The sequence below is a fragment of the Myxine glutinosa genome, chromosome 7, assembly GCF_964187855.1.
Source record: "Myxine glutinosa chromosome 7, kmMyxGlut1.1, whole genome shotgun sequence".
Lineage (NCBI taxonomy): Eukaryota > Metazoa > Chordata > Myxini > Myxiniformes > Myxinidae > Myxine > Myxine glutinosa.
This window is the reverse complement of record NC_136267.1, coordinates 96,880,995-96,893,851: the sequence shown is the minus strand read 5'-3', so window position 1 is coordinate 96,893,851 and position 12,857 is coordinate 96,880,995. Positions and strand designations below refer to the sequence as shown.

The following is a 12,857-nucleotide window of genomic DNA, read 5'->3' as shown; positions in this document are numbered from 1 at the left end:
TGGCGCAGGCGTTCATCGCCACTTGGGTCGCGCGCTTCGGCGCACCAGCGGACATCTCGTCCGACCGCGGCCCACAGTTCACGTCTGAGCTTTGGGGCGCGGTCGCCCGTTCGTTGGGGGTCACGCTGCACCGCACCACGGCCTACCACCCCCAAGCCAATGGGTTGTGCAAACGGTTTCACCGCTCCATGAAGGCCGCACTCATGGCCGGCCTTCAGGACGACGGTTGGGCCGACCGGCTGCCGTGGGTCCTTTTGGGCCTTCGCACGGCCCCCAAGGAAGACCTCCAGGCGTCCGCCGCCGAGCTCGTCTACGGCCAGCCACTCCGCGTCCCGGGCGAATTCGTGCCTGACGCTACCAGTCCCTGGTCTGCCGCTCGCCAGTGCTCGGACCTCCAGGAGGCCGCCCGACGATTTGCCCCCGTGCCGACGTCCCACCACGGTGGCCCCCAGTCCTACATCCCTCCGGCGCTTCGCACAGCGGAGTACGTCTTTGTGCGTCATGACGCGCACCGGGGGCCACTCCGGCCGCCGTACGACGGGCCCTTCCGGGTCCTGCGACGGGGCGACAAGTCTTTCATCGTCGACTTCGGCGGCCGGCCGGACCGGATTTCTGTGGACCGCCTCAAACCGGCGCACATGGACGTCGACCGACCACCACGGTTGGCCCTTCCTCCGCGGCGAGGCCGCCCCCCGTGCACAGTTCCCCCGCTCGACCACCCACCACCACGTCAGACCCCTCCCCACGACCCTCCAGGGGTCGCTTCGGCCGGGTCATCCGGACCCCCCTTAAATTGACCCTGCCGGTGCAGGTCGATTCTGGAGGGGCGTGTGTAGCGGTTATCGCTGGATGTACATAATCGCCTTGCACCGGCCAGAACACGGCCAGACGCGCCTCTCCCGGGCATGCCCGGACTCACTGTTCCCGGGCACGCCCGGTCTCGTCTTTCCCGGGCATGCCCGCTCTCGCCTTTCCAGGGCTCGCCCAGAGCGTCCGGGCATGCCCGCTATCGCCTTTCCAGGGCTCGCCCAGAGCGTCCGGGCATGCCCGCTATCGCCTTTTCAGGGCTCGCCCAGAGCGTCCGGGCATGCCCGCTATCGCCTTTCCAGGGCTCGCCCAGAGCGTCCGGGCATGCCCGCTATCGCCTTTCCAGTGCTCGCCCAGAGCGCCCGGGCACGCCCAGCCTCGACTTGCCAGGCCGCAGCCAAACACGCCCGGGCAGGTCCAGACTCGCCTTTCCAAGGCTCGCCCTTGATACCCGGGCATGCCCGGTATAGCTTTTGCCGGGCAAACTTCCCGACATAAATGTGTATATATATTGCTGCCCGATAAAGGGCTTAGGAGAATACCTGAGCTGTTTTGTTTCAATATCAATAAAGCAACTCGGACGAATTCCGTCTTTGGTCGCGTCAATTCTTTCGACTCGCGTTGGAGCGCAGTTCCTTCATAACCATATATAATACGTTTGCTGCTATTATACGACTATTATAGAGATATTATAGAAGATAACTCTTATCAAGTTATTCTGATAATGGTTGATGCGTCAGCGAAATACTGTGCGGTGTATTGCCCCACGTTGTTAGCTTGGTTGGTTCCTTCTTGACAATGCCAAACAACGCGTGCATTTACTACATTTAAATCCAATAGATGACTTTGTTAAGTTTCGCATTCGACACAAAAAAACGAGAAACGGGGCGTTGTCACTGCAGAATGTAACGCCACACCCCTTACGTGATCGTCTTCAGTTCCATTCCTCAGGTTAAACGTTCACGCGTGTGTTGCGATGGCTTCGGTGCTGCTGTGTCTGCACTTGCTGGGCGCCTTGCTTGCATCTGGACACGGCTTGACGAACGAGCCGAGGAAGGTCCCGTGCGTGGCTCCAACGAGGTGGGAGGGCCGGATCGTGCGCTTCGAACAGAACTCGGCCTGGAATACGCGTTCCGTTGTATCCTACGATGCGGTCAAGATGAGAGTGCGCTTCCTGGAAGAGAAGAAGAGCATCATCCCGTGCAAGAGGTTTGCTTCTTTCATTTACTGCGCCACCGAAGGTGGATGGAGGTTATATGTTTTCACCCCTGTCTGTTTGTGAACAAAATATCTCTAAAATTTGTGGACAGATTCGGACGAAATTTGGCAGAGAGGTAGCGTATGTGACAAGGACGAAACGATTAGATTTTGGTGAAGATCCGGATTCGCATCCGGCTACTAGAATTTCTAAAGTGATTCTTCACCATTGGGAGAGAGGGCCAAAAACGATACATAGCAGGATATCTCAAAAAGTTGTGCCTGGATTTGGACAAAACTTGGTGAACCGGTTGGGTGTCTGACAAGGAAGAATTTATTAGATTTTGGTGAAGATCTGAAAACTGGCCCCAATCATTTTTTAAATTTTTAAGTGATTCTTCTCCATTGAGTGAGGGTGGAGGGGGTGGGACAAAAAGGATATGTAGCATGATAATGATATATCAAAAAGTTGTGGAGGGATTATGACAAGGAGCTGGATGAATTGGTTGGGTGGCAAGAACAAGCCAACTCAATTTTGGTTCAGGTCCGAATCCAGATCCGACCTATCTGAGGATAGAAAACGTACACTGTTCAACCCAGTGGAGTTATGCTCTATACCAACTAACCTAGTTTATTTCCTGTTGCAAGAGATGAATTTGTCGATTTGTCCGGATGGCTTTTGTACATTAGTGTTTTGAGAATTGACAGTAGCTTAAGGGATGCAAAATCAGGTTTGAATTGAGTGATATGTGTTCGCTGTGCTTGGTGTACAGGTTTTATGAGTACATCAAGCTTTATGCTGATGGCGTTCAGTACAAGATTGAACAGGTGACCAAGGCCTGCAAGAAGAGCCCTTTGCATGAGACTTTTGACCCATTTGACATCCCAGCTAACTCCACCTTTGAGGATGACTACAGAATTGGTGGGCCTGGAGATCAGCTTTTGGCTCAGGAGTGGTCTGACCGGAAGCCATCACGCATGCGTGAGTGTTTTTGTTTTTTTACAATTGTTGATGTCGCGATACCTTTAATCGGCCATGGTTTGTGAGCATGAAACATTAATAACAGCCAAAGCTTTCTTAACAAATGCTGCACATCATTGTTGAGTCTTGTTACTTTGCACCTTATTTCCTACCTCTGACCAGAGGCATCGCTAGCTTTCAAAAAGACCGGAGCCTAGGCTCCCTCGGACTTCAACCACCCCTTCCCACCTCCAATAAAACATTTACGCGGTGACACGTGTCGAAAAATAGACTAGTCTGTATATGGTGGCTTATCGTTGCCAGGGGGTTAAAATCGATTTGGTGGGTGCCCAGTGATGCCCCTGACTCTGACTAATATCTCCAGAATGGCCAAAAATTTTAAGTGATTTATGAGGATGGGAATGAATGAACCTGGGACTGAAGTGAAGAAGTTCACTCATTCATGAGTGAACAACCTGGGATGTTTATAATGTGGGAATATTAATGTTTATAATATGGGATGCATCCTGGGATACAGTGCATTCAGTAATTATTCAGACCCCTTCACTTTTTTTCACATTTTGTTATATTGCAGCCTTATGCTGAAATCGTTTAAATTCATTTTTTCCTTCATCAATCTACACTCAATACCCCATGATGACAAAGAGAAAACAGGATTTTAGAAAGTTTTGCAAATTTATTAAAAAGAAAAAACTGAAATATCACATTTACATAAGTATTCCGACCCTTTGCGATGACACTTGAAATTTAGCTCAGATGCCTCCCATTTCTCTTGATCATCTTTGAGATGGTTCTACACCTTGATTGGAGTCCACCTGTGTGTGTGTGATTCCCGTGTGTACCCTGGTTTACAATAGGTACACCGTATCCCTGCGTGTCGTAAGAGGCGACTAAGAGGGTTGGCGTCAGGAAGGGCATCCGGCGATAAAAACATTGCCTCAAAAAGAGAACCATGACAATTACAACTACCAATGGGCAGGGTACAGCCCGAAGTGGAGATCGGTTTCTGAGGTTTGGGACATGGAATGTAGGGACAATGACAGGGAGATCAGGAGAAGTGGTGGAAGTATTGGTCAGAAGAAGAGTGGAGATATGTTGTGTGCAAGAGACGAGATGGAAGGGAAGGGGTGTGAGAATGGTGAAGGGTAGGCAGGGACAGAAATACAAGTTTGTGTGGCAAGGGTGCCCAGAAAGCGTGAATGGTGTTGGTGTCCTGTTTTCTGAGGAGTTTGTAGACAGTGTGGTGAGTGTGAATAGAGTGAGTGATAGGTTGATGATGGAGAAAATGATGATTGGAAAGCTCTTGGTGAACGTCATCTCGGGATATGCTCCGCAGGTTGGTCGGAGCGATGAAGAGAAGGACAAGTTCTGGTGTGCGATAGAGAAGCTATGGAAAACGTGAAAGATGAGGAAGTTGTTGTAGGAGGAGACCTAAATGGACATGTGGGAAGGAGTATGGATGGTTTTGAGGGAGTTCATGGGGGTTACGGATATGTTGTGAGAAATGGAGAAGGTGAAAGGATTTTGGAGTTTGCTGATGGAGCTGATTTGTTGATTTGTAATACTCAGTTCCAGAAAGAGGAAAATAAGCTTGTTACATACACGTCAGGTGGGTCGACGACAACCGTTGACTAGCTGATGGTGCGTAGGCGAGATAAGGGGCACCTCCGGGACACAAAGGTGATCCTGGGGGAGGAGGCTGTTTCACAGCAACACTTGGTTGTCTGCGACATAAGGGTGAAAGGTGCGAGGAGAGCTTGGCGGCTGAAGTACCAACCGAGAATGAAGGTGTGGAGGTTGAAAGAGGTGACCGTAAGGGAGGCATTAAAAGAGAGGCTGAGTAGGGTAGAGGATGATGTCGTTGAGCTTGAAAGTGGTTGGATGTCAATGAAAGATATTCTGTTGGGAGCCGTTGGTGAGGTATGTGGATGGACAAAAGGACCACCGAGGCATTCGGAAACATGCTGGTGGGATGATAACGTTGGAAAGAGGATTGACGAGAAGAGGAAGAAGTCCAAGGAGTGGCAGAAGGCGAAGGGTACGGGAGCAGAAAAAGCAGAGCATGAAAGTTATAAGGTAGCCAAGAAGGCTGCAAAGAAAGAGGTAGCAAAGGCGCAGGAGGCATGTAGGAAAATGTTTGGAGAATGCTTGAATTCGAAAGAGGGTCAGAGAGTGGTATTCAGGATTGCAAAGCAGATAGCGAAAGAGAGGTGTGATGTGATGGGGGTGAGTTGCTTGAAGGTTGAAGTGGGACAAATCGTTGTGGACCCAGATGGAATTAAATGAAGATGGAAAAGATCTATGGAAATGCTGTTGAACACAGAGAATGAATGGGATGGCAACATAGAGAGTAACCCAGTTTTAGGACCGGCAGAGAAGATAACTGAGAAGGAAGTTGAGGAAGCAATAAAAGCAATGGAGAGTAGAAAAGCGGGAGGGCCGACGGGAGTTGTGGGAGATATGTTGAAGGCAGCAGGAAGTTGGGGTGTGAAGAGAATGACAGAGATCTGTAATCTATAACTATAGTCAACTCCACCGGCACAACATTATGTTGTGTGTTCTAGGTATCAGCGAAATGAAAGTTTTGGTAATGTTCCCTTCTCCCAAGGCTACCAAGTTCTCCCAAGGCTTCTCGACCCCCCCCCCCCCCCCCCCCACCAGCCCACCCTCCGTGACCCTGGGGGGTCGTGACCCACAGGTTGGGAACCTCTGGGCTAAATGGAGAAGATTGTCATGGTGACCGCAAGGCTAACCCCCGCTCTAGCAGGGAAAATGGCCTTTAAAATGCATGTTGTTGTTGTTGATTGGAGTCCACCTGTGGTAAATTCAATTGATTGGACATGATTTGGAAAGGCACACACCGGTCTATATAAGGAAGCCTCTCCTCAGTGAAAGACACATGAAAGCCCACAGAATCTTGTTTCTCACAGTCCGAGAGTCCTTTAGGTGCTTTTTGCAAACTCCAAGCGGGCTTTCATGTGTCTTTCGCTGAGGAGTGGCTTCCGTCTGGCCATTCTGCCATAAAGCCCAGATCGGTGGAGTGTTGCAGTGATGGTTGTCCTTCTGGAAGTTTCTCCCATCTCCACACAGGATCTCTGGAGCTCAGCCAGAGTGACCATCGCGTTCTTGGTCACGTCTCTTACCAAGGCCCTTCTCCCCCGATTGCTCAGTTTGGCCGGGCGGCCAGCTCTAGGAAGAGTCCTGGTTGTTCCAAACTTCTTCCATTTAAGAATTATGGAGGCCACTGTGCTCTTGGGAACCTTCAATGCAGCAGAAACATTTTTGTAGGCTTCCCCTGATCTGTGCCTCGACACAATCCTGTGTCTGAGTTCCTTCGACCTCATGGCTTGGTTTTTGCTCTGATATGCATTGTCAGCTGTGAGACCTTATATAGACAGGTATGTGCCTTTCCAAATCGTGTCCAATCAATTGAATTTACCACAGGTGGACTCCAATCAAGGTGGAGAAACATTTCAAAGATGATCGAGAGAAATGGGAGGTACCTGAGCTAAATTTCAAGTGTCACAGCAAAGGGTATGAATACTTATCTAAATGTGATATTTCCGTTTTTTTCTTTTTAATAAATTTGCAAAACTTTCTGAAATCCTGTTTTCTCTTTGTCATTATGGGGTATTGAGTGTAGATTGATGAGGGAAAAAATGAATTTAAACGATTTCAGCATAAGGCTGCAACATCATAAAATGTGAAAAAAGTGAATGGGTCTGAATACTTTCTGAATGCACTGTATATATAATATGGGATGCTCCAGAAATATGGGATGAAAAAAGCATTCTGCTTTTGTCCTTCGTTTGAATTGCTTTGCATAATTTCATAAACTTCTGTAGACCCTATTGGTTACCTCTGCCACCGAAGGGGGAGGGGGGGAGGGGAGGTGGGGAGGTGGAGGTTGTTCTCACCCCTGTTTTTGTCTGTGAGCAGGATATCTTAAGTTGTGGACGAATTCAGACGAAATTTTGTGGAGTGGTTGGGTGTGTGACAAGGATGAAATGATTAGATTTTGGTTCAGGTCCGAATCCAGAGCCGGCTATTCGTGGGATACAAAACATAAACAGTTCAGCCTGGTGGAGGTTTGCCTTCTATCAAGTGCAGCTCTAGTTTTTATTGCAGTTAATATTTTGTTGAAAGTGATTAGATGGCTCATAGGTAGAGAACAATTTGTTGAGTTTGGGTTTAGTTGTCTGTCGATTGGAATCCTCCTCAGAGTGCAGTCTGTTGGAGACGTTGATCCAGATCTTTCAGGTGTTTTGTCTTTATCTCCTTTCCGGAGCTGGCCACACCTGGTGGCCGATTATCCGGGTAGTGCAGCAACCTCCAAGGTTGCTGCGTTGCTCTACTACGCGTAGTTTGGGTATGAATCTAATTTGGCCAGGGTAACCAGTATGCAATGTGGCATCGTTGATGCTCATCAATCAGCAAGTGCCGGCAGTTGGGACACCTGGCTCATCATCCCATGCAACAGACGACACACTCATTGATGCAACACCCTACCTGTAAAGGGTGAGGGTGGCAGTTTTTCCCAGGCCAGATTCAAACCCAGACTAGACGGCTTAAACACCAATGCACTGCTTCAGCTATCCTGCAAGCCCAGACTTATGAACCTTTGAATGATGTTATTGACACGCTAAGTAAAATTTAAGAACAAGCTCTACTTTAACCACTATACTTTGGTGGTTGTGCATTTGTCTTGGTGTGTTCAGCTTTATTACAGATATCGAAAGCAGTATCATTGGGTTGTATAACACTACTGTTAAGCTCCCTTTGCATGCTTCAACCTGCCGTTTAAACCTGCCCACCCACATACAATGCTCCCTCACTCTGCCCCATTGTGCATCCACTGCCTTTGGCTGTTTGAACCGTTCCTGTTCAAAATCCAACTGTCAGAGTACGTTCTTAATTACCCAACTTGTCACTGGAATTGCAAAGGCATAGTATGTTCTGCTGTTTTGAAAGACTAGTGAGAGCTGTCGTTTTTGCAGAAATGTACGTTCAAAGTATTTGCAGCAGTGTTGGTTCACGAGTTATCAGAGTGACTACTATATTCGTCATGGGTGTGTGTCTGTCTGTCTGTCTGCCTGTGTGTCTGTCCGCAGCATAACTACCCGATGATATCATCCAATCTTGATGAAACTTGGGTGGGAGGTTGATATCATGATATAGTTGTGTCCTGCCTAGAGTGGGCGTATTGCGCCCATTGTGGGCGGAGACGCCCGAAAAAGATGTCTTTTTAGGGGGTAATCAAGTTCAAGCTACATCTTCTCCGAGGGAGTTGGTGGAATCTGACAGGGGTTTCGGTATTTGGTTAGGCCAATGTCATGTGTCTAGCCCCACTTTCATTTTCGCCCCAAGGTCAAGGTCACAAAATTTAGAAAAGTCTATTTTTGATGGTTTTATTACATTGTTCGCTTCCTGATAGGGTGAAATGTCGTACATGATCTTATATTATCACATACATCATGAAATACAATTTTTCCAACAAATTTCAGAATCTTTGACCTTTGCAGGTCACAAAGGTCAAATTTTCAAAGTTGTCGGAATCGAACCGAATTTTCGGTATTGTGTAGCTCACGAACGGAACCTCATAACTGATTATACATTATTTTCTATCTCATTTCAAGGTCAGTAACCTTCGTTTTGACATTTCAAGGTCACAAAGGTCAAATTTTCAAAGTTGCCGGAATCGAAACGAATTTTTGGTATTGTCTAGCTAACTAGTCTCATAACAGATAATACATTCCTATTTATATATTTTCAATGTCGGTTTTGACTTTTAAAGGTCACAAAGGACGGCCATTTCAAAGTAGTCCGTCCTTTGTCATTAAATACCGCTCGCTCGTGAACCATCGTCGTCTCCTGACTTGTTATACTTTGCAGTTGAGAGATGGATTGGCGTTTACACCACGAAGGACTGCTACCCTGTCCAAGAGACCGATATCAAGAAATACAACGTGACGTCCTCTACTCGTTTCTTCGATATCAAGCTGGGAATCGAGGATCCATCGGTTTTCGTACCACCTTCTGGGTGTAAAGCGACAACGCCCATGGAATTTTCTCGGTGCTAAGACATCGAGACTTCTTGAATCTTCCAGTGACACACTTTATCCACTGGTTGTTCGTCACTGTTCCATCACCATTCTCACAATCTCGACGAATCGTAAATGTTGTCTTCTGTAAAACTTTTGCTACTCTTTTAAACGCAATGCTCGAGCTAGTTCAGCTTGTAATCGATTCCATATCCATCTTGTCCACCAATGCATCCTCTGCTGCCCCCATTCCTCCCCACCCCCATTGTTTGTTCAACTCTCTATCTCAGTGGTTCCAAACCTATTTTTCTGTCGTCTCGCCCTTCAACCAGTTCAACCATCTGGATTTCCCCCCACCCCTCCGCCCCCCCCCCCCCCCCATATATAATACAGTCTCCGGACTAATATTGTATATCCCTTGGAATAAGTTTCCCCCAGGTTGGGAAATGCTGCTCTATCTTGGCCTTCAACTTTGCTGTTGGTGTTTGCCCCCATCTCTCTACCGTTCCTTTTGCATCCTCTTTTTGTCTATGTTCTGTTCCATTCAGTGTACTAGTTCTTCCATGAGCCTCGACTATGTATACAAAACAGAGCATCATTGAAATACTTTTAAGCACAGGCAAATTCACTTAAAATCCTTTTGAAAAAAATAAAATGCTGCTATTGGGATATCTGCTTTGAATGATTTTGTTGGCAACGTCTCATTAAAACTGTGGTGGAGATTAAAGGAATTCTGCTTTTTTTTAAATTTCTTTTTTTCCTTTTTTTTATTTATGCTGCTGCCCCTGAAGGTGGCCAGAGGAATTATGTTTTCGGGTTGTCCGTCCGCACGGGCTAAACCTCGTTTTTCTCAGCAACCACATGTCCAATTGAGACAAAACTTTCAGGGTTGGAGTGACACCCATGCAGAATGTTTTTATGATAATTGTTACGTCATAGGTCACGTGGTATGGCAGCCATCTTGAATTAAACGCAAATATTGAAAAAATATTTCTCGGAAACTGCTGAATGGAAAATTTTGAAACTTGGCACATTGTCAAGTACTCCCAATGGGGAACAAAAGCATGACACTGATGACATACAGTAGGTACTTTAACCACTATAAGTGGTAAGTGATATACCATTTAAAAATGTTTTAATGAAATTCCTTATCCTAAAAATCTGAAATTGCATGTACATGATCTATGACCCATTTGTATTGAATTGTTAAATTTATGACATCATAGGTCACATGGTTTGGCAGCCATATTGGATTTAAATCTAAAATCTTAAAAATCTTCTCCCAAACCACCAAATCGATTGACTCAAAACTTGTCATTGACTTGTCATATGTGTGTCATTGACTAGGCATGGCGATTAAAAGGTGATCACGAAAACATCATTGGTCACAGGGTGTGGCAGCCATTTTGGATTGAAGGAAAATATTAAATAATTATATCTCTGAAACCGCTCACTCTATCGATGTTAAATTTTACAAATGTCATCCAACATGACTGTTGCATATAGTTTGAAAATGATGATGTCATATGTCACGTGGTTTGTCAGCCATCTTGGATAGAAAAACGAACCTTATCCGATGAATGTGAAACTTCACAAACATGACCCACTACCCATACAAATGCAGACTGTACATTTTTAAGGTCATAGGTCATATGTCACATGGTATGGCAGCCATATTAGCTTGAAAGCTGTTTTTTTTTTTTAAATCCCTTCTCTGAAACCACTTCACTGATCGATGTGAAACCTGTCTTGGCTGGTGAAAATGTGATACTTGAAAACAGCTGAAGGGATTTAAATCGAACTTGTTTGTTTTTCGGACAGTGAGCGACGGCATATTGGTGACAGTCGCATTGCTATAGTTATCTCCTGTACCTGCAAAACAGAAACGACCCCAATTTGGTAATGTGGTCACTTTAGTGTTTTACATTGTGAAGGGCTGTTGTGTAGACTGGTAAACCCGAGAGACGGGTTTGTGTGTACACGTGCACCGTGTTGGCACTGGCTATCACACTGGAAGCTTAAAATCTCTCTGGTTATGATTCTTGGTGGATTTACTTACTGCCTTTCCGTGGTGGGAGGAAACAGTTGTGCAAGTCAGTTATGTCCTTTGCAACCATGTGGACGCCTAAAATCCCACATCTTTCACAAGACAAGAGTAAGATATGTGGTTGCTGTGATGGCTCTGCCCACGACACATCACAGGAGATAACCATTAAATGCATGGTATTTTGATATCTCGTATAAATGAGAAACACCCACTGCCTACAGGATATGTATATGTGCATGTGTGCACCATACAGACGGCAGTTTGTTATTATTCTTTAATCACCACAATTATTTGCATGTTCTTGTGTGGTAAGCCTGCGGAAGCTTTCACCAAGTGTTTTACAAACTGATTGGCTAGGCCTAACATTGAACGAAGGTTAGGGCAGGAATTTGTAATTTGTTCATGGTGTCAGCGATAGCTCACCTACTCTTTGCAAAGGACACCGTGAGGTCTTTAATGCACACCAACTAATGCCATTAGATGGGACACCCGTTTAACATCCCTCGCACTTTGATGAATCACCTTGTCTGGGAAACACCAGGATGACAGTTCATAGCTGGGTTGGGATTCAAACCCAGACTGGATAGCTTAGAGTTGAGTGTGTGTACCTTTATGTCATCCATCAGCCCCCATGTTTTATATCTATATGCCGTTATCATCGGATGTAATTGACTGATTAATCTGTGGTTGCAATAATTTTGATGAAAAATCAAACTTCCATGACATAGAGGCTGGAGATGTATTAACAACCTAAGTTCTAAGGTATGCTGATGATACCATGTTGGCAGAAAGTTGATGAAATTGTTGCAGACAGTTAAGGGTACCTCACACCAAAAAATGGTTTTTACGGACGTCCACGGATGTTCTTTCTACGGCAGCGTTGCGATTTTTTGAGCAAAATCGTGAACACCCGGGAGAGGCTTTTGCTTGACCGTGACTGGTTCACAGCGGTTTATTACGGTTTAGTACGGACTGCTACGGCTTCGTTGCGGATATACACGGCGGAGATACGGTGCCTCTACGTTTGCTTGCGGTTCCTTACGGTTCCCGGCCCAGAATATAAAAACGGGGGCCCCCCCGCTCCCCTCATTTTGCTGCTGACTTCCAAGGGGGCAAGACCTATCCAGGAGAGCCATGGACGGAGCACCCGCTGCCCAGAGAGTCCAAGGAGAGGGAGAATCCTTGCGGATGGTTAAGATGGCCTTACGGAGTCTTACGGTGGTGTTACGGCAGTTGAGGAAGCGTTGCGGTCTAGATTTCCATTGGAGGCGTTGAAGCGTTGCGTTGCGGTCTAGGTTTAGTACGGACTGCTACGGCTTCGTTGCGGATATACACGGCGGAGATACGGTGCCTCTACGTTTGCTTGCGGTTCCTTACGGTTTCCGGCCCAGAATATAAAAACGGGGGCCCCCCCGCTCTCCCCTCGTTCTGCTGCTGACTTCCAAGGGGGCAAGACCTATCCAGGAGAGCCATGGACGGAGCACCCGCTGCCCAGAGTGTCCAAGGAGATGGAGAATCCTTGCGGATGGTTAAGATGGCCGTACGGAGTCTTACGGTGGTGTTACGGCAGTTGCGGAAGCGTTGAGGAGGCGTTGGGGAAGCGTTGCGGTCTAGATTTTCGTAGCACTGCCGTAATTGTCTGACCAAAACTCTCGTAAGAAATTACGACCCCTCCCGGACGCTTAAGGATCCATACGAATGCTCCAGGAAGCGTTGATGCCCCAGGTGCCACAAGGAATGCCCCGGGTTGTGCACGATTTTTTTCGCCGCAACGCCGCCGTAA

At 46.9% G+C, this 12,857-nt stretch overlaps 1 protein-coding gene across 2 annotated transcripts; it reads left to right on the top strand.

The window, feature by feature from the left end:
- The first annotated feature begins 1,594 nt into the window (after positions 1-1,594).
- Positions 1,595-9,758, top strand: EPDR1 (ependymin related 1). 2 transcript variants are annotated; one of them, XM_068103353.2, is made up of 4 exons: positions 1,708-2,016; positions 2,778-2,986; positions 6,431-6,520; positions 8,879-9,758. In XM_068103353.2, exons 1-3 carry the CDS (start codon positions 1,784-1,786, stop codon positions 6,496-6,498), a joined length of 510 nt encoding a protein of 169 aa, XP_067959454.2. In that variant the 5' UTR covers positions 1,708-1,783; the 3' UTR covers positions 6,499-6,520; positions 8,879-9,758. The 2 variants fall into 2 exon arrangements, with proteins under 2 accessions (XP_067959453.1, XP_067959454.2); XM_068103352.2 differs by lacking the exon at positions 6,431-6,520 and having other exon boundaries at positions 1,595-2,016.
- Positions 9,759-12,857: the final 3,099 nt, after the last annotated feature.